This window comes from Phascolarctos cinereus, unplaced genomic scaffold (assembly GCF_003287225.1).
Source record: "Phascolarctos cinereus isolate Bilbo 61053 unplaced genomic scaffold, phaCin_HiC Scaffold_5;HRSCAF=322, whole genome shotgun sequence".
NCBI lineage: Eukaryota > Metazoa > Chordata > Mammalia > Diprotodontia > Phascolarctidae > Phascolarctos > Phascolarctos cinereus.
In genome coordinates this window covers 351,548,900-351,571,839 of record NW_027555958.1, presented here as the reverse complement: position 1 = coordinate 351,571,839, position 22,940 = coordinate 351,548,900, and the positions used below count along the sequence as shown (strand labels likewise).

The window sequence follows — 22,940 nt, the reverse complement described above, 5'->3', positions numbered from 1 at the left end:
CAGCTTTTATCCATTACTCCTAGTTCTGCCTTCCAGGACCAAGTAGAACAAATTTAATCTGTCTTTCATAGGGCAGCCTTTGAAGTCCATATAGAAAGCAATCACATCTTTTTCTTCTTTAACCTAACATCACGTCCAATTGATCTTCAAATCATGTTTTCAAGACCTGGTCACCCTGCTCTAGGTGATTTCTATGGTTCTGGTTTAGAAGTTTCTATGCTTTTAATTTATCAATATCATTCCTAAAATGTGGTACCCAAAATTGAACACAATATTCCACATGTGATCTCACTAGAGCAGAGTATAGGAAAATGATCACTTCACTAGTCTTGGGCACTCTGCCCCTAAAACTACATTCAATTTCTTGACTACCACCATTAACTCATATCAAGACTTTGCAGTCAAATAAAGTTCTCAGATCTTTTTCAGATGATGGTTGTCTAGATGCATACTCCCCCATCTTGTGCTTAGGAAATCAACTTTTTGGACCTAAACATAACACTTTATACATATATGCCTATTAGATTTAATCTTATTATATTTATCCCACTGTACTAATTTGTCAAGATCTTTATGAATTCCAACTTTTGAATTCCAATGTCAACTGGTGTGTTAGTCATTTTTTCCAGCTTTCTGTCTTCTGCAAATTAGAGAAGAATGCCATCTATATGTTCTTATCTAACAGACTGACAAAATAGCAAAGCACCAAACACAAGTCTCTAGGGTATGCTTGCAGCGTATAAGTTGCAACAAGGGCACATTATAATTCATCATTCAACTAGTTATAAAACCTACCTAAATGTTATATCTAGTTTCAGATGCCTCCCAGATTAATGACAGCCCAGTCTCTCTCTTGAGCTCCATTCCCACATCACCTACCGCCTATTAAACATTTCCAAACATATGTCCCATCACATACTCAAATGCAAGCTCTCCAAAATAAAATTCATCTTACCCTGGAAACCCACCCTATATATTAACCTCCCTGTTTAGGATGGTGAAACAACTATACTTCTAATCACCCAAATTTGCAACTTCATAGTCATCCTTTAATCTGACCTCTTCTTCACTCTCTCTATATATATATCCACTAAAGGGTCAAGTTGGGTCAATTCTACCTCTGCATCTCTCCTGACCCATTATCTCCATTTACTGTCACTACTCTAGTTCAGGCAGAAATCACCATTCACCTGGACTACTGAATTCATCTCCCTCATTCAAATCTCTTCCCTTTCTAACTCATCTTCAGTTTCTGTTGTTTTTGTTGTTGTTTTCAGTCATGTCCAACTTTTTGTGACACAATTTGGAGTTTTCTTGTCAAAGATATTGGAGTGATTTGCCATTTCCTCACTCAGTTCATTTTATAGATAAGGAAACTGTGGCAGAGTTAAGTGACTTGCCCAGCGTCACATAGTCAGTTAAATGTCCTAGGCCAGATTTAAACTCAGGAAGATGAGCCATAGCTGACATAATGATATCCCTAAAGACAGATATGATATGTCATTTGCCTGATCAAAATCTGCCAAAGACTACTCAAAATTTCTAGGGTAAAAACCAAACTCTTTATTTGGCATGTAATCAAGCAACAGCAAGCATTTATTATTTAAAGTTCTTCATAGTCTGGCTCTTTTTTTTTGGTGAGGCAATTGGGGTTAAGTGACTTGCCAAGAGTCACACAGGTAGTAAGTGTTATGTGTCTGAGGCTGCATTTGAACTCAGGTCCTCCAGACTCCAGGGCCAGTGCTCTATCCACTGGGCTTTCTAGCTGCCCCAGCTCCTACTTTTCCAAGCTAATTAATACATTAGCCCCCGTGATTGACTCTACATTCTAGACAAACTATCTTTCTTATTGTTCCTTAGACCTGAAGAACTTGTCACTTCTCTTCTCTGTACCATGCCCAGAACAGACTCTCCCTTCAACTCTACCTGTTATAGAATTTCTAGCTTTCTTCAAAGCTTAGTTCAAGGGCCACCATCTGAGGCCTATTCTGTTCCCTCACAGCTAGGAGTATCTACATCCCTCAAAAAAACCGAAAACATTTCATTTACCATTAGCATTTTTACTTACTTCCACTCATACATACTGGTTTTCTCAATTTTAGTTGCCAGCAAGGAAGGTTTCATTTGTGTTTTCACATCCTCAGTGCCTAGTACAATGTATCTAACAAAGAGTAGGTATGTAATAAATAATTTACTGATCAACTAATTCACATCTCTCCATATTCTCCACAAAAATAGCACGGGAGATGCCATCTGAGTTAAAATATATGTAAACTATCTATTTATCTATCTATCTATCTATCTATCTATCTATCTATCTATCTATCTATATCTATATCTCTCTATATATATATATGTATGTATAGCATTCTACTGCTCTAACAGTCTAACAAACCCATCAAAAAAGGAAATGAACCTAGCTTTACATACTATGAACTTGAGAAAGCCATCCTAGAATGGTTAGTCTCCCCTTTTATCATTTCCTCCACAGCAATCATGCTCTTCCCATTTAATAATCAAACTCCGAAGAGAATTTTCCCTCGCTTCCTCTACTTTCTGAAGGATGAAATTATAATTAAGCCAAGTCAAGAAATTTTTCTTTGCTCTAATTATAGCAGACAGAACTCCAGCAAATTTCTGAATGACTCAAATCCTGTCATTTTATTTTAGTATTTTATCACGTTTTTGTACAAGATTTGTAATATGTTTTCAAAATTTCACATCTATTCTGTCTTCTTGTCTAAGTGGTTTGAAGTACAAAAAAAAAAAAGACAGTATCACTTCTATTTCTAAACCTGTGTTCATCTTCACCTAAATTTTCTATACTATAGTTCCCTCACCACCCCACTTCCTCTGATTCTCAGGTTTCCTCACATCTTCTTAATATATAATGCTACTCTGACCTTCTACCTCTGACCTATTCTACTTCTTTAAAAATAAACTGTTTCACAGTCATACTCAATCAAGAGTGTGTCAAAAATACCTAAATTTTACCTTTTTGCAGGTGAACCTTTGACTAACCACATCTGTTACCTACTGGAGACATTCATGAATAGAGCTCGAAGCTATAAAATTTACTGTTGGTTCCTCCCTTGGATTTTTTGTTGTGAACATCACAGCATCTCTATTCTTATTCTTCCTACACTATAGTTACTCTATATTAGTACACAGTTTGGTGACAATGTTATCCTTCTTTCTTTTCAATTCAAAATTCTTCTGCTTATATTCACAAGACTCCAGGCAACTACGATCTAACCAACCTTGTTTGGTGCAATTCACCCCAGACCTAATGGGAGCCTGTCATTCCAATATTTTAAGCTGTGATCCAGAAATCCAAATTCCATTCTCAGACACCATCTTTTTAACAGATTGCTTACTTTCTGAATCTGCCTTTCTCTTTTGAAGTCCTTACTTTTGACTCAAAGCAATGAGGAATGCTACCTCTCTTGTTAAATATATGACCTTGGGGAAATGACAATCTCTCTGATACTCAGTTTCCTCCTCATTATTGTCATTATTATCGTCATCATTATCATTTTTGTTAATAATAACAATAGCAGATAACATCTATAAAGAAAGCACTTTAAGGTGTGCAAACACTTTACATGTCATCTTACTTAATCCTCACAAAAATCTGGGGAAGAAGTTTTTTGGTTTTTTGCAACATGGTTAATATGAAAACATGTTTTGCATGACCTCACATGGATAACTGATATCATACTGCCTGCTTTCTCAATGGGTGGGGGCAGAAGCATGAGGGAGGAAGATAATTTTGAACTCAATTTTTTTTAAATGTTAAAAATAAATAAATTTTTTAAAACCAACACTGGGAAGTTTGTGCTATTTTTATCCACATTTTACAGATGAGGAAACTGAGGCAGGTATTAAATGATTTTCCTAGGCCACTCAGCTAATACCTGTCTGAGGCAAGATTTGAGCTCAGATCTCCCGATCGAAGGCTCTACTGCACCACCAAGCTATCTAAAATAGATGCTATTTTTAAAAGGGAGGAGTTGGACTAAATAACCATTAAGGTCCCTATGAGATCTAAATTAGAGTAGAAAACAAGGCCTAGGGAGATTAAATAATTTACCCAAAGTCACAAAGGTTACACATTGCAAAGTCTGGGTTTCAACCCAGATAATTCCAAAAGACTTGATCATTAGACAGGGAATCCAGTAGGTTATGCTATCATTTCTAGGATTTTCAAAGCATCTTTCTAACTGCTAATCTGATATTTTTCAATTATTTGCTATTCCAATGGATGGTTCACAAACATTCCAAATGTAACACATCCAAAACAGAACTCACAATCATTCTCCCTAATCCATACATCCTCAACTTCCCTGTATTTTCAGAGCACCACCATTTTTCAAGTCACCTAGATTTATTATCCACAAGTTGGTTCTTCACTCTCATTCACCATAGTTACCCCTATTCAATAAGGTGCCAAGTCTTGTTGATTTCAACTCAGCATCTTTCATATCTCTTCTCTTCTTTATTTATAACAATCACCATAGATCCATTTCATCTCTCACCTGATGTGCCAAGCTTCTAATTGGTCTTCCTGCATCCAGTTTCTTTCTTTTCTAATCTAACCTCCAAATACCTACCAAATTAGTATTCCTAAACTACCAGTCTGACATTGTTACTCCCCTCAAGAATAATTCTATTGCTCTTAGGATAAAACACAAACTGCTCTACTCAGCCTCATGTTCTAACTACAGGCTATCTTTCTATGCTGGTTACACATTATACTCCCCTCACATTTTCTAAGCTCCAACCAAACTTACTCATTAGTTATTCTTTTTACATAACTTCTCTCCTCCTGCTCTCTCCTCTAGGCCTTTGCATAGACTGTCATCCCCCCTCCCCTCCCACTCCTAAAATGTTCTCCTTTCTGGGGCAGCTAGGTGGTACAGTGGATAGAGCACCAGCCCTGAAGTCAGGAGGACCTTAGTTCAAATTTGGCCTCAGACCAAATACTTGTCACTTACTAGCTGTGTGACCCTGGGCAAGTCACTTAACCCCCAACTGCCTAAAAATAAAATTTTTGAAAAATAAAAATAAAATGTTCTCCTTTCCCACCTCTACCTCTTGGGACTCCCCTTCAAGTAAGATATTTAAGCTCAGCTTAACTTCTACCTCCTTTAAGACTCCTTTCTAGATTTCCTCAATTGTTACTCTCCACCTCCCAAATAATTTGTTTTGTACATATTCATATGTGTACATATTAAATTACCTTTGCAGAATTCAAGTTCCTTGAAGAAAGGGAAAGTTTTACTTTTGTATTTATATCCCCAGCAAGAGGCACAGTGACCAGCATATAGTAAGTTCTTAATAAATGCTTAATTCATCTGTGATCTCATTGATATGGGTACTCCCTCCAAAAATGAAAATCAGACATCAATGTCTCACTCGCTGGTTCCACTCTTATCCACATCTTCCCAAAACTCTGGCATGAGGGTCTACTCAGAATGCTGGGAGAGTAGGAGAAAGGCTTCTCCTCCTTTTCTTGACAATGTATGGATACCAATGGAGCATCAATGGGTTGTTCATTGCTTATTGCTAACTCTTGCCAAGTGAATAACTCATCTCTTATTATAGTGGTTTGTTTGGGGGGGTTTATTTTTTGGGGGGTTACCAAATGGTTCAAAGTATAGCAACTGGGTTCCAACTACCTAATAACAATATTCACTGAAAGCTAAAGAAAAGATATTCAAAACAGAAGACAAGAATAGCCCATAGATGACTATATTCAGAACAACAAAAGACGCTAGATTTATTTTCTACAGAAAAGAAGCTGAGAGGCAAGGGGTGCCTTAAGCAGTAATAAGACTAAGAGCCTAAATCTAATGTAAAAAGAAGAATTATGGCCAATTGGGGATTTTTTAATGCTTTACAATTTGTCCTTAGAACAATGGGCTACATTGTTAGAAAGAGAAGCAGATTTTCAATCTAACTGTTAAAACCACCTCTCAAATGCCCACAACATTTACTATAGTTCAAATGCTACAGGTATCATTGCTATACAATAATGACAACAGACAAGCAATGACAATAAAGAAATAATGATAAAGTTTAACTCTTATATGATCTTGCTCTTACAGCCTGTACTAAATCGTGAGTTCACAAATGAGTACATCAAAAGCAATAGCCAAAGAAAATTGTAGATACAGATTATAGATTTAGATGCTATAACATCTACCAAAGGTCCAGAAAAGAAAGTTCATGACACCAAAGTCCTGGGCAAAAGCAAATGGTTCAACATTAGAAACTGATATGATTTCTTAAACAGAAATGACATTAAAGAAAAAGCACTAAAAGAGTGATGTATCTTGGAATAGGTTAGGTACATAAGACACAGTAGTCAATGACTATAGTAATCTATTGTTTGACAAACCCAGACTCCAGCTTCTGAGATAAGAACTCATTATTTGACAAAAACTGCTGGGAAAACTTGGAAATAGCATGGCAGAAACTAGGCACAGACCAACATCTTGTACCATATACCAAATAAAGTCAAAATGGGTACACAATTTAGATATAAAGGTTGACAGTATGGGAAAGCAAGGAATAGTTTACCTGTCAAATCTATGAAGAACAGAAGAATTTATGACCAAACAAGAAACAGAGAAAATTATAAAATGCAAAATGGATCATTTTGGTTACATTAAATTGAAAAGTTTTTGCAGAAACAAAGCCAATGTAACCAAGATTAGGAGGGAAGCAGAAAATTGGGAAAGAATTTTTATAACTAGTGTCTCTGATAAAGGCTTCATATCTAAAATCCATAGTGAACTGAATCAAATGTATAATAATACAAGTTATTCCCCAATAAATGGTGAAAGGGAAAACAGTAAACAGAAAAGTAACGAATGTTAAAGTGAAGGGAAGAGAGCCAATAGGAATAGTTGTTTTTGCTGCTGTTAAGTCATATCTGATTTTTCTGACCCCATTTAAGGTTTTCTTGGCAAAGATGCTGGAGTGGTTTGACATTTTCTTCTCCAACTTAAGTGATTTACCTAGTGTTACACAACTATTAAGTGTCAGAGGCCAGATCTGAACTCGGGAAGATGAGTTTTCCTGACTCCAGGCCAGGCCCTGTATCCACTTCACCATCTGGTTGCTCCTAGTAGGAACAGAACAATCTTAAAAGATTAAACTAAATTAAAAAGCCATTGTGTTTACAGTGGGGGGGGGGGAGAATCATACAATCACTAACATTTTAAAAACAAAAACCAATATTAGAAACCAAAGTAGAAAAATATAAACTCAACTCTCAACTTCAAATGAGAATGGATTAAATGAAAAACAGTAGGACTTCTGGAAGCCCAGATGGAGTACTAAGCAGTATATCCCTACATGGGAAGATGATACTTTTTCAGTCTTAAAAATTATATCATTAATAGTATAGCTGGAAAGAATATACATAGACAGAAGGTATAGGTATAAGGTGAATTTGAGGGAATGACAAAAAAAAGAGATGAAAAAGAGGAGTACAATGGGTGCAGAAGGAAAGGAGAGGTAGAATGGGGTAAGTTATTCCACATGAAGAGGTGTGAAAGATCTATTATAGTGGAAGGGAAGATAGGAGGATAGGCAATTGGCATCTCTTGAACCTTACTCTCATCAGTATTGGCTCAAAGAGAGAATAATATATACAATCAGTTGAATATAGAAATCTATCTTACCTGACAGGGAAGTAGGAGGGGAGGAGATTAAGTAAAGGGGGGAATGGTGAGGACTGACAGAAGGGAAGGCAGTTCAGGGAAGTGGTAGGCAGAAGCAAAACACTGGTAAAGTAGGGAAAGGGTGAAAGGACAAACCAGAGAAAGAATAGGATGGAGGAAATACACAGTTAGTAATCATAACTGTGGATGTGAATGGGATGAACTCTCCCATAAAATGGAAGCAGATGTCAGAGTAGATAAAAAATCAGAATCCTACAAAATGTTGTTCCACAAGAAACACACTTGAAGCAGAGAGATAAAAAGAGAGTAAAGGTATGAAGCTAAAGCAGAATCAATCATGCTTCAGCTGATGTTAAAAAAAAACAAACAGCAGTAGCAATATTGATCTCAGACAAAGCAAAAGCAAAATTAGACCTACTTAAAAGAGATAGAAAAGGAAACTACATCTTGCTAAAAGGTACCATAAACAATGAAGCAATATCAATACTAAACATCTGCACCAAATGGTATAGCATCCAAATTCCTAAAGAAGAAGTTAAATGAGTTACAGGAAAAATTAGACAGCAAAACTATACTAGTGGGGGATCTCAACTGTCTTGTCTCAGAACTCGATAAATCCAACCAAACAATAAACAAGAAATTAACTAGGGAAGTAAATAGAATATTAGAAAAGTTAGATATGACAGATGTTTGAAGAAAACTGAATAGGAACAGAAAGGAATATATCTTTTCCTCAGCAGCATATGGTACTTACACAAAATCTGAGTGTATAATAGGGCATAAAAACTTTAAAATCAAATATAGAAAGGCAGAAATATTAAATATATTCTTTTCAGATCATAATGCAATAAAAATTACATTCAAGAAAGGGCGCTGGAAAGATAAATTAAAAATTAATTAGAAACTAAATAATTTAATCCTAAAGAATAACTAGATCAAAGAACAAATGACAGACAATAATTTCATTAGACAGAATGACAACAATGAGACAACATACCAAAATTCATGGGATGAAGCCAAAACAGTATTTACGGGAAAATTTACTTCTCTAAATTCTTACATCAACAAAACAGAAAAAGAACAGATCAATGAATTGGGCAAGCAACTAAAAAAACTAGAAAAAGAACAAATCAAAAATTCCCAATTGAGTACCAAATTGGAAATACTGGAAATCAATGAGATTGATAAGACTGAATATTAAAAAAAAGCTATTAAGCTAACAAATAAATTTAGGAGGTGGTTTTATGAAAAGACCAATAAGGTAGATAAGTCACTGGTTAATTTGATTTAAAAAAAAAAAAGAAGAAAACCAAATATCCAGTATCAAAAATGAAAAGGGTGAAATGACCACCAATGAAGAATAAATTAAAGCAATCATTAAGAAATATTTTGCTTAATTATATGCAACAAATCTGACAATCTCCACAAACCTGCTGAACATTTACAAAAATATAACTTACCTATATTAACACAGCAAGAATAGAAGGCATAAATAACTGCATCTTAGAAAAAGAAACCAAACGCACCATTAATAAACTCTTAAGGAAAAAATTCCCAGGGCCAGATGGCTTCACGAATGAATTCTACTAAACACTTAAAGAACAATTCATTCAAATACTATATAAAACATTTGGAAAAAATAGGTGAAGGAATCCAATCAAAGTCCTTTAATAATACAAATATTATGCTGATATCTAAACTAGGAAGAGCCAAAACAAAGAAAATTATAGACCAATTTCCCTAATGAATATCAATGCAAAAATTTTGAACAAAATACTATCAAAGCAATTACAGCAATATGTCACAAGGATTATTTACTATGACCAGACAGGAGTTATATCAGGAATGCAGGGTTGGTTCAATATTAGAAAAACATAATAATCAACATAGCTCACCATATCAATAACAAAACCAACAGAAATCATATTATCTTGATAGATGGTGAAAAGGTTTTTGAAAAAATACAGCATCCGTTCCAATTAAAAACACTAGAGAGCATAGGAATAAAGGGAGTGTTTCTTAAAATGATAAGCAGTATCTATCAAAAACCTTCAACAAGCATTATCTGTAATGGGGAAAAGCTAGAAGCTTTCCCATAAGGTCATGGGTGAAGCAAGGATGCCCATTATCACCACTATTATTCAATATAGTACTAGAAATGCTAGCTATAGCAATAAGAGAAGGAATTGGAATAGGCAAAGAAAAAATAAAGCTATCACTCTTTGCAGATGATATGACGGTATACTTGGCAAACCCTAGAGAACCAACTAAAAAACTCCTTGAAATAACAACCTCAGCAAAGGCACAGGATATAAGATAAACCCACACAAATTATCAGCATTTCTTTAAATGACCAACAAAGCCTAGCAGTAAGAGACAGAAAGATAAATTCCATTTAAAATAACTGTAAACAATAAAAACTACTTGTTAGTCTACCTGCCAAGACAAACCCAGGAACTATATGAACACAATTAAAAGACACTTTTCACACAAATAAAGTTAGATCTAAACAACTGAAAATATATCAGTTGCTCATGGGTAGGCTGAGCAATTATAATAAAAATGACAATTCTGCCTAAATTAATTTACTTATTCAGTGCCATAGCAATCAAACTATAAAAAATGATTGTTGATACAGCTAGAAAAAATAACGAAATTCATCTGGAAGAACAAAAGGTCAAGAACATCAAGGGAATTAATGCAAAAAAAATACAAAGGAGGGTAGCCTAGCAATATCAGATATCCAACTATATTATACAGCAGTAATCATCAAAACTATCTGGTACTGCCACATCACACTTATCAGATTGGAAAGCATGACAAAACAGGAAAATGATAAACGTTGCAAAAGATGTGGGAAAATTGGAACACTAATGCATTGCTAGTGGAGTTGTGAACTGATCCAACCATTCTGGAGAGTAATTTGGAACTATGCCCAAAGGGCTATAATTGTACATACCCTTTGACCCAGCAATAATAACCCCTTTAGGTCTGTATCCCAAAGAGACCATAAAAATGGGAAAAGGACCCACATGTCCAAAAATATTTATAGCAGCTCTTTGTGTGGTGGCAAAGAACTGGAAATTGAGGGGATGTCCATCAACTGGGAAATGGCTGAACAAGTTGTGGTATAAGAATGTAATGGAATATTATTGTGCTATAAGAAATGATGAGCAGGCAGACTTCAGAAAAACCTGGAAAAGACTTATATGAACTGATCCTGAGTGAAGTGAGCGAAACAAGGAGAACACTGTACACAATAATAGGCACACTGTGCAATGACTGACTTTGATAGACTTAGCTCTTCTCAGAAATGCAAGGATCTAAGACAACTCCAAAAGACTCACAATGGAAAATGCTATCCACATCCAGAGAAAGAACTATGAAATCGAAACACAGATGGAAGTACATTATTTGCTCTCCTTTTCCTTTGTTGTTTAGTTTTATTGCTTCATTCTCATGGTTCTTCCCATTACTTCTAATTGTTCTTTACATCATGTCTAATGGAAAAATATGCTTAATATATGAACATATAAGTAGAGCCTATATCAGATTGTACGCCGTCTTGCAGAGGGGAAAAGAGAGAGAGGGAGAGAAAATTTAAAACTCAAAATTTTATGGAAATGAATGTTGAAAACTAAATTAATTATTTTTAAAAATCTTATTCAACCAAAAAACAAACAAACAAAAAAAAACCCCAATCTATCTGGTACTGGCTAAGAAACAGAATGGTGGATCACTAGAATAAATTAGGTACAGAAAACACAGTAGGCAATGACAAGAGTAACCTACTGTTTGATAAACCCAAAAAGCCTAGCTTCTGGGATTAGAACTCACTATTTGACAAAAATTACTGGGAAAACTAGAAAACATAAGAACACAAACCAGGTATAGACCAAAAATGGGTACATGATTTAGACATAAAGGGAGACATCATAAGCAAATTAGAAGAGCTAGGAACAGTCTACCTGTCAGATCTATGGTGAGGGCCATGACCAAACAATAAATAGAGAGCGCTATGAAATATAAAATAGATCATTTTGATTATATTAAAATAAAAGGTTTTTGTACAAATAAAACCGATGCAACAACCAATATTAGAGGGAAAACAGAAAGCTGGGAAATAATATTTACAGCAAGTTTCTCTAATAAAGGCTTCACCTGTCAAATATATAGAGAACCGAGTCAAATTCATAAGAATACAATCTATTCTCCAATTAATAAATAATCAAAGGAAATGAACAGGCAGTTTTCAGATGAAGAAATCAAAGTTATCTATAGGCATATGAAGAAGTTCTCTAAATCACTTTTGATAAGAGAAATACAAATTAAAACAACTCTGAGGTATCACCTTACACCTATCAGATTGGCTAATATGACAAAAAAGGAAGATGACAAATGTTGGAGAGGAAATGGGAAAACTGGAATACTAATGCATTGCTGGTGGAGTTGTGAACTAATCCAGCCATTCTGGAGAGCAATTTAGAACTATGCCTCATGGGCAACCAAACTGTGCATATCCATTGACCCAGCAATACCACTTCTAGGTCTGTTTTCCAAGGAGATCATAAATAAGGAAAAAGGACTTATATGGGCAAAAATATTTATAGCTGCCCTTTTCATGGTAGCAAAATATTGGAAATTGAGGCAATATTCATTAATTGGGGAATAGCTGAACAAGCTGTGGTACACAAATGTAACGGAATACTATTGTACAATAAGAAATGAGGAATAGGCAGATTTCAGAAAGACTTGTATGAACTGATACAAAGCGAAATGAGCAGAACCAGGAAAACTTTGTACAATGTATCAGCAACACTGTGACAAGTATGAATGGCAAGCCCTTCTCAATAAACAATGATCTAAGACAAGTACAAAGAACTAATGAAGGAGAATGCTATCCACATGAAGATAAAGAACTGATGGACTCCAAATAAAGATCAAAGCATATTTTTCTCACTTGCTTTATTCTTTTTCATGTTTTTATCCTCTTTTGATCTGTTTCTTCTTTCACACCTATGACTAATATGAAATGTTTTACATGATAGCACATGTATAACCTATATCAAACTGCCTACCATTTTCAGAAGAGGAGAGAGGAGGAAGGGAGGGAGAAAAAATTTGTAACTCAAAATCTTGTAAAAATGAATGCTAAAAATTGTCCTGTTATGTAATTGGGGAAAAAATATTATTAAAAAAAGAAAAAGAGTGACAGATTGAATAAAGCAAAACCTCACAATATGTTGCTTACAAGAAACACATTTTAAAAACAAAGACATAGGGGCAGCTAGGTGGCATAGTGCATAGAGCATAGAGTCTTGAAGTCAGGAGGACCTGAGTTCAAATCCAACCTCATACACTTGACACTAGCTGTGTGACTCTGGCCAGGTCACTTAACCCCAATTGCCTCACACACACACACACACAAAAAAAAGACATAAATAAAATAAAACTGAAAGGATGGAAAAAATTTATTAAGTATTGAGAAAATCTGAAAAAGGAGGAGTTGTAATCATTTTGCCTGAAAAAAAGAAAAACAATCCAAAAATAAAATGGAATAAACAAGAAAACTATATAATGCTGAAAGGAACTACAGACAACAAAGCAATATATTAGTAATACACTCACATACTCCAAATGCCTTAATATTCAAATTCATAAAGGAAACATTAAATAGAGCTACAAGAGAAAATAGAGAGTAACACAATAGTGATAGGACACTTCAATATTTGTCTTGGAGTTCTGGACAAATCTAGCAGACAGATGACCAAAAGGGAATATATGGAAATAAATAAACATCTGGAAAAAATTAGAGCTAAAAGCCTTATGGCATGCAATTTGGAATTCCACAAATAAAATGACTAAAATGTCCATGCCCTTTAAACCAAAGATTTCATTACTGGGATTATACCCCAAGGAAGCTATCAATAAGAAAGCCCCCATATGCACCAAAATATTTATAGTAGCATTTTTTCTGAAAGCAAAGAATTAGAAACAATTAGATGCTCATAGATTGGATTTTTAAAATTGTGGAACAAGAATGTAATAGAATATTACCATGTTACAAGAAATGATACATATGACGAAAACAGAGAAGTATCTACATAAACTGATGCATAGTAAAGTAAGCAAAGCCAAGAAAACAATAAACACAATAACTATAATAACGTAAATAGAAAAAAAACACTAAAAAAATCAAAAGTGAATGTGGTAACAAAATTATAACGATCAAGCACAATTCCGGGCCATATGAGCAAACGGATGAAGAACCAGACATTTTCCTTGATCCCTACATTTGATCTCAAAAGGTCTCCAAATTCGAAATTATACGCTAAGATAAAGCAACTTCAGCTTTCTCCATGGTCTAGGATGGCTGGGGGGGGGGGAAGGGGGAGAACACCTGAAACCTATGAACTGATTCTCACTCAATACAGGCACAGAGGAACCTTTTTAAAAAAACATTAAAAATCATCTATCTTGGGGGGCAGCTAGGTGGCACAGTGGATAGAGCACCGGCCCTGAAGTCAGGAGGACCTGAGTTCAAATCTGGCCTCAGACCAAACACTTGACACTTACTAGCTGTGTGACCCTGGGGAAGTCACTTAACACCAATTGCCTAAAAACAAAACACAAAAAAATCATCTATCTAAAACCATAAGCAAATATCTTGTGTAATGGGTATACAAGAAGCTTTACTAACAAATACAGGAATAAAGCAAGGATGCCCACTTTCCCCACTATTATCAGATATAATTCTGGAAATGCTAGCAATAATAAAACAAAAGGAAAAAATTAAATATAAATAAAGAAGTGATAAAACAATCACTGTTTGCTGATATGATGGTTTACTTTGAAAGTCCTAAGGAATCAGCAAAGACACTAATTGAAACAATTAATAGCTTTAGTAAAATTGCAGAATACAAAATAAATCTTTACAAAAAGATCAAGCATGACCTGAATGAAGATATATGAGACATCCCCCCCAACCTACCCATTCCTGGAGGTGGGAGGTACACAGATGCTATACATTGCACACGTTTTCTAAATTTTTAAATGTAACAACAGTTGTGCTGATTTTTTTTTTCTCTTTAAAAAACTACTCTTTGTTATATTGGATAGCTCTCTGGGAGAGAAAGGAAGAAAGATACTTGGGATAACTATGACAAATGTAAAAAACTGAAGACAAGATAACTTTTTTAAAAAAATCTGTAACTGGGGAAGGAAAAAGTTAGGTCCAAATCACAGCTCTGCTATTTACTGGCTTTGTGACCTTGGGTAAGATCACTTACTCTCACTGGGCCCCAGTTTCCCCATCACATTAGATCAGAGATTTTTAACCTTTTTCATGACTTAGGCACAAAAAGTCACCTTTCAGCAATCTGGTAAAGCCTATGGATCCTTTCCCTGATACAGTTTTTAAATGCATAATTTAAATTGAGTTGTATTGAAACAGTTATCTAAAAAATTGTTTTAAGTTCTTGACCTCAAGTCAAGAATCCCTAAAACAACAGAATCCTGTCTAAAGTCTTTTCTAGCAGTAAAATCATAGTTAGTGATAAATTATGTGATACTAATATGCTTCAAAAAAGTTCAGAGAAGAGAGGGAACAATAAAAGCTAGAGTGGTCAGTGAAGCCTCAAAAAGATGGAGTTAAAAGTTGAAAACTGGTGAATGAGTAAGATTTGCACGTGCAGAAGATAAAAAAAGAATATTCAAACTTACCCATAGGGACAAAGATGGTATATTTAGATAACAATAAGATACTGGTCTAACTACAGTTTGGCACATATTAGGGAATAGTGAGACCTTTAAATATCAGGCATTGACACAGAAACAAAAGATTAAGGTTAATGAGCAACACAGTGATAATTATAAAAGCTGCTTTAAAGAAGAATGATCTAACAATTGTTCCAAACAGACTGGAATGATTCAGCATGGATCCTGGTAAGCCAGCTAGGAAGGTGTTACAGTGAGAGAGGAGTGAAGCATGAGAAGCTGGACTACAGTAAAAGCAGTTGCACTTAAAGCCATAATTAGCAAGGTGACAACTGGGGATTTGCCCCAAACTGCCATATTTAGATGGCTTTCATAGAACAGCACAGAAACAAAAGAATTAGAAAAAAAATAGTTAAAAGAGAAAGCTACTAGGTGGCTTGATAATATGAGCCACTCACCTTCATGGTAGTTTCTCCATTAGCATCTTCAAAGCTATATGTTAGAATCTCCATTTCCTTCCCATGGAGTTTGTGCTGCCTTCTCTCCACTCTCAAAGTGTGTGCTTGCCTGTCTAAGATCCAAAATTTCCTAGCTACAGCTTTGAACGTAGAAGACAAGATGGGATACACGAGAGATTCCATAAGAAATTACAAGTGGCTAGGCAATTGACTCAATAGCAAGATAAATGAAAAGACAGCTTAGGCTTTAGGCAGGTTTAAAGTAGAAGAAAGTTGTGCACAGTAACAGGGATCAGAAAGCTGAAAGCTGAAGTTTTGGAAAGAAGACAAATTCAATTTTGAACATGTGAAGTTTGCTGTAGATAGTAAGGCAGCCAAGGGAGCATATTTCTATGCCAACAAAGTAGATTCTGTAAGCATATGAGCTTCCCATGCTTTGCCAAGGAATTCCTTGAGGAATTTCCTTTGTTAAAACAAGTAATTTAAAATTTAAAATTAAGATAAAATTTTCAAGTCATCACTTCTTTCCAATCTTCATTCCTGTACTTTGAGATGTATGATAAAATGGCAAACATTTAATTTATCCACACACAGTAAACAGGTCACTTCCAAAAACAGTTAACAGACATTCCACAAAATCTTCATATCTTACCTCCCCAAAAGCTCCTCTACCAATCACCTTTAATATTTCAAAGTCTTCTTTATGTAATCGCATCTGTTTCACTTTAGAAGTGAATGGTTTGGCTGGAAGAAAAGAATATCATCTATTACTTTTCAAAAGAAGATGAAAAATTATACATACAGTGAAAATTTTTACAAATCTATATTATATGCTAAAAGTTCAAACACTTATTAGTAGACCCTAAAAAATTCTCATTAAAATTTGAAGAGGAAATAATTTTAATAACCAAAACCAAAGTTTATTTTTTTATTCAGTTCATTCATTTGGAGAAAACATAAAGTCAAGCATCTTAAAATGCTTTCAAATATCTCTGCAACTCAGTGTAACTATGTAATAAAATTATAAGTGTATCTCCATGTTAATAGTACACATTTCAACTTTAATATATTTCTTGTGTTAGTCCTAGAAAGAGAAACAAGATTTCTAAAACTAGTTCAAACAGATGAAGTAATTTCAACTATTTCATTTGAATTTTAAATGATAAAATATATTGTATCACTATTAGTAACATGACAAAAATGTTTTTAGTTATTCTGTTAGCACACAAAACACACATTACTAATTAAAGACAAACAACAAGAGAATAAGGAATGAACCAAATATATAAAATATGAGGCTAATATCTGGAATAAAAAAAATCATGGTGACACTTTTAATACTCTTTAAAATTTCTGTGATATTTAATTACTTTCTATGAGGTAACTTAATAAGTTTCAGGTATAGAAAGAAATCTAACATTAAAAATTTTTATTCTATATTTCAGTTTATTCCTATTAACAGCCAAGAAACCAAGAAAACAATTTTAAAACCCAGAGGTTTCACATATGATTAACTCCTACTCAAGAATCAGTATTAAGGCAATAAACTGATTGGATTTTTAAAAATCTATTTACTTGAGACCCCAAAAAATACTGAAGAAAATAACACCTTAAAAAATAGCTTAACCCAAATGGCAAAAGAGGTCCAGAAAGCCAAACAGCAGAAGAACGCCCTAAAAAGAAAAATTGCCCAAATGGAAAAGGAAGTCCAAAAGCTTACTGAAGAAAATAACTCCTTAAAAATTAGAATGGAGCAATTGGAAACCACTGACTTCATGAGAAATCAAGACACTATAAAATAAATCCAAAAGAATGAAAAAAATAGAAAACAATGTCAACTACCTCATTGGAAAAACAACTGACCTGGAAAATAGATCCAAGAGAAAGAATTTAAAAATTATTGGACTTATCTGAAAGCCATGATCAAAAAAAGAGCCTAGACATCATCTTTCAAGAAATTATCAAGGAAAACTGCCCTGATATTTTAGAACCAGAGGGCAAAATAGAAAGTGAAAGAATCCACCCATCACCTTCTGAAAGAGATCCCCAAAGGAAAATTCCTAGGAATATTATAGCCAAATTCCAGAATTCCCAGGTCAAGGAGAAAATACTGCAAGCAGCCAGAAAGAAACAATTCAAGTATTGTGGAAACACAATCAGGATAACACAAGATCTAGCAGCTTCTACATTAAGGAGGGCATGGAGCATGATATTCCGGAGGGCAAAGGAGATAGGATTACAACCAAGAATCAACTACCCAACAAAATTGAGTATAATCCTTCAGGGGAAAAAATGGTCATTCAATGAAATAGAGGACTTTCAAGCATTCCTGAGGAAAAGACCAGAGTTGAATATAAAATTTGACTTTCAAATACAAGACTCAAGTGAAACATGGAAGAAGTGAACAGGAAAGAGAAATCATAAGAGACTTATTAAGGTTGAACTGTTTACATTCCTGCAGGGAAAGATGATATTTGTAACTCATAAGTCCTCTGTCAGTATTAGCGTAGTGGGAGGGAAAAAAAATTATATGTATGTATACACAGATAGATAAAGAGCACAGAGTGAGTTGAAGATGAAGGGGTGATATCTGGAAAATAAAATTAAGGGGTGACAGAGGATTATACTGGGAGAAGGAGAAAGGGAAAAGCAGAATGGGGTAAATTATCTCACATGAAACAGACAAGAAAAGCCTTTTACAGTGGAGGGGAAATGGGAGAAGGTGAGAGGGAATGAGTGAATCTTATTCTCATAGGATTTGGCTTAAGGAGGGAATAACATACACAATGGGATATGGAAATATATCTTACCCTACAGGAAAATAAGTGGGGAAGGGGACAAGAGAGCAGGGGGGTTGATAGAGGGGAGGACAGATTGAGGGAGAGGATAATCAAAAGCAACCACTTCTGAGAAGGGACAGGGTCAAAAGAGAGAATAGAATGAATGGGGGGGGGGGTAGGATAGGATGAAGGGAAATATACCTGGTTTTTTTCACAACTGGACTACTATGGAAGTGTTTTGCATGACTACACATCTATAACCTGTATCGAGATGCTTGCCTTTTCAATGAGGGTAGGTGGGGAGGGAGGAAGGGAGAAAATTTGTAACCCAAAGTTTTAAAAACATATGTTAAAAATTTTTTTAATTTAATCTATTTATTTTATTATCAAGATTTTATTCTATTATAAAAACGCCATTCTCTTGATAACTAATTATAATCAGACAAATTGGGAGTCTGTCAGGTTTTTACAGTTGTAGCTTCCAATAGCAAACATTTTTAATTTCCAAAATTTCTTTAAACTGAGAAGCTCAAGCTAGATTTGAGGCTGACAATGCCACATTTTAAAACTAGATATTCAGGCAAACTGTACTTTAAAAGTGTTTTTTTTTTAATTATATGGTAATGGAATTTAGTCGTCGAGTTATATATTTATCTCAGATTTCTCTGAATTGGGGGAAGGGGGGTTGATGTTGAGGGGATTTCAGGTATAAAACTGGAGAGAAGAAGGAGCTGAAGACAGATGGCTGGAATTTTCTCAGTAAAGAAGGTAGATAGTCAGCTGGAAGGAAAGAAGCATTTTAACTGGAGAAGAAAGAAGAAGAAAAGATTTGGAACAGACACTGTGTCAATAGAGAGTCAATCAGGGAAGAGTGAAAGGATTTCTGAGCCCAGAGAGAGCCCAGATGGGATAACAAATTTATTGAGCATCCTAGTCAACAAAATCGTGTGACTTCTTCCAGTGACATTCAGTAACACCTGAGTAAAAGTGGAGAAGGCAGATGACAGGAGCAAGCTAGGGCTGAGGTTTGGAAGGGATGAATGATGAAAAGACAAGGAGGCACGGAATTTGGCATAAAATTGAACTGATTAATTACAGGGTCAAGATCATAAAAAGAGGCCACACAGAAAGGATGATGGTGACATGCTAGCAAAGCAGGGAAAGGGTGGTATGACAGGATATCATAACAAGGACAAATAACCAGTTTAGGGGAGTAAGATACAAAAAGAGAGGGGAGAATAAGAGATTATACAAATAGTCTGAGAGAAGAACTACAGAGTTGGGGGTGAGGGGAGAGTGATGAGATCAAGGCTATGTGAAGTAGAGTAAAAGTCCAGATCAGAAGAGATGAAGTGGCTAATGGCAGGGGAAGGGAAATTTTGCCTAGGCAGCCTATAATATATGAGAGAAGGGATATGATTCGAGCCCTCCACACCTCCACTAAGTTTATGGAGTCACAAAAAACACAGAATGTAATAAAAAAAAAAAAGGTACTAATTAGCTGTTACACTGAGTGCATAAATATGTCTATGCCCTGACCTGTACAAACACCTCTCCAAATGAGCTAAGCAGGGGATACCAACAATGGCTGACAAATTAGCCACTCTCCAGAAAGCTTTAAATAGTTGAACCAAGAGAAGCTCCACAGAATCAAGGCTCAGAGTTGTCTATAGAATATAAGGGGGGTGAGAAATCACCAATGCTCTCCTTAGAGTTCTAGGTTAACTGCCTCACCCACATCCTGGGTTGTCACTTTAAGAAAACATGGCTCCAGCTCCCCTTCCAGCTATCTTCAGTGACAATCAGCTCGGCTGCCTGTTGCTGACAATGAACTTGAGTCTGTTTACTTACTGCTAAACAATGTCAGCTGGACAAATTCTCCCATACTAAGTATTCCAATCACCACCTGTGTGAATTCACAAAGAAACTTTCTTCTCTAAGTTCAGATATTTTAAGTTCTCCAAAAAAGATATTGCAAACAAATTGCTTATGATAAACTAAAATCTGAAGCTGGGATTTGTTATTTTTTATGGACTGGAAGGCTGCTATGAATGAAAATGAGTATTTATTATAATACAATCATAGTATCTTCAAGTTTATAGAATCGTAGACCTAAAGTAGAGCTGAAAAGGAGCTAGGAGACATTCTAATCCAACGCCTTCAGTTTAGAGATAAAGAAATCTGAAAGGAAATTCAGAAGCAACATAGTCTTAACCTGTACCTGAAAAAATTATCCCTTCCATAATACTGCTGACAAGTGATCATCCAAGGAAACCTGCTAAGATGGAAACATAGGAGGAAACAGTACAATCTAGCTTTTCTCAGACAACTATTCTCCACCCAAAAAAGGTCTAGGAAGAGTACCAGACCAAGTGGGAAATCAAATGAGAAACCACAGTGAGTCACTATTCCAGCCCAAGACAGTGAAGACTGCCCACAAGCAGGTGACTAAGGTAGAAAATCTGAGACAGAAGTGGGCCTGCAACTCTACAGCCCTCATCCCAAAGGAGGATCAAAGGCCTGAAATGGCCATGGATCTACAGCTCTGTTGCTCTGGCACCAGAATGGGATCAGTCTCAGGACAGAGGTGAGTGATTTATAGTATCTGTTGTGAACAGGGGGTGGGGTAAGAAAGAAGGTGCCTACAGCTCTTCTGCAAAGCCTTCCTTGATAGCTGACAAGGACTAGCAACTGTCTAAGGAAGTTCCCTATCCAAGGGCAAGCCTGTAGTTGTGGTGCTGAGATCCAAATTGGGAACCAACCCTACTAAGCTTAGACTAGAAAGGAAGCGATTTTGGACATAATGAAATTTTGCAAATTCTCACCCTAAGCTTTTCCTGAGATTCTTAAAGAACACAGCATTCAACACCCAAAGAATTTAATAGCAGGAGCACAAAAGGCTTTAATAAGCCAAAATTGCCCAGAGTCCTGCCCTAAATCCCCAATTCAGATAAATGAATAAATTTTAAAAACAATGAAAAATCGCTATTAAATAAGATAACCAAAAGCTAAATCCAGAAGAAAAGAATAATTCTATAAGTATTTAAGAGTTTTTAAAAACCTCAATGAAAAATGCAGCTTAGTCACAAATTCAACAAAAATTTCTTGAAGAAATGAAGAGTTATAGTTTAAGAGTTTAAATTATATCATAAGTGAAATGAGAATTTTAGAGGCAAAAATATGAAAAGAAATAAAAACTAAAGAAGAAGGATCTGGAAGAATTAATAGCTTAGTGTATATAAGATGTACAAAAGCTTAAGCAAGTAACAAGACTTCCTAAAAATTAGAATAGACTGAATGGAAATTCATGACTCCAAGAAACTAAGAGAAAATTTAAAAACAAAGTCAAAAGACTAAAAAAATACAGAAAATGCAAAGAATTTCATCTCTAAAACAAATGACCTGGAATAGAGATCAAGGAGAGATAATTTAAGAATCACAGGGTTACCTTAAAGCCATGACCCTAAAAAGGTCCCAGATATGGTGTCTCAAGAAATCAGGGGGGGAAACTGTGCAAAAATATTAAAAGAAGAGAGCAAAATGAAAATAGAATCTACTGGTCATCACCTTTAAGAAGCCCCAAAATGAAAATTCCCCTAGAACATAATAACCAAAATCCAGAGCTTCTAGGTCAAAGAAAAAAGGTACCAGAAAGAAAAAATTAAAGTACCAAAGGGCAATACAGTCAGGATCACACAAGATAAAAGGAGTGGAGAGACTGGAACACAATAATCTAAAAGGCAAAAAGATATGGGCTTATAATCAAGGATAATTCACCCAGTAAAACTAAGCATAATCCCACGGATGATTAGACAGGAATGAATCTTCAATGAAATACAAGGCTTGCAAGCATACCTCAGGAAAAGGGCAGAATTGAGCAGAAAAGTTTGAAATAAAAAGGAATTAAAAGAAACATAAAAAGGTAAATACAATTATGAAATGATTACATTCTAATAGGGGATGATAATGTTATTAGAGGTCATAGAGGAAGTTAAATAAGACTGAGGGTCTGGAGGGGCAGCTAGATGGTACAACGGATAGAGCACCAGCCCTAGAGTCATGAGGACCTGAGTTCAAATGCGGCCCCAGACACATAATACTTCCTAGCTGTGTGACTGGGCAAGTCATTTAACCCCAACTGCCTCAAGACTGAGGGTCTGGGAGTGGTTTTGTTACATTTTGGTGTTCCTCAAAAGAGAGAAAAAGTAATGCACTAGGAACAGAAGTGGGATAAAGAGTAATGGAACATAATAATATCTCAAATAATCACAATGCACAAGTACATTATACAA

General features: G+C 35.3%; 1 protein-coding gene across 6 annotated transcripts in view; it reads right to left on the bottom strand.

The window, feature by feature from the left end:
- CDC42BPA (CDC42 binding protein kinase alpha) overlaps positions 1-22,940 on the bottom strand; it is a 430,427-nt gene that overhangs the window by 313,679 nt on the left and 93,808 nt on the right. For all 6 annotated transcript variants that reach the window (XM_020982125.2, XM_020982131.2, XM_020982126.2 and 3 more), the window contains exon 2: positions 16,521-16,612. In XM_020982125.2, the coding sequence (XP_020837784.1) occupies positions 16,521-16,612 (92 nt within the window). The remainder of the gene's footprint in view (positions 1-16,520; positions 16,613-22,940) is intronic.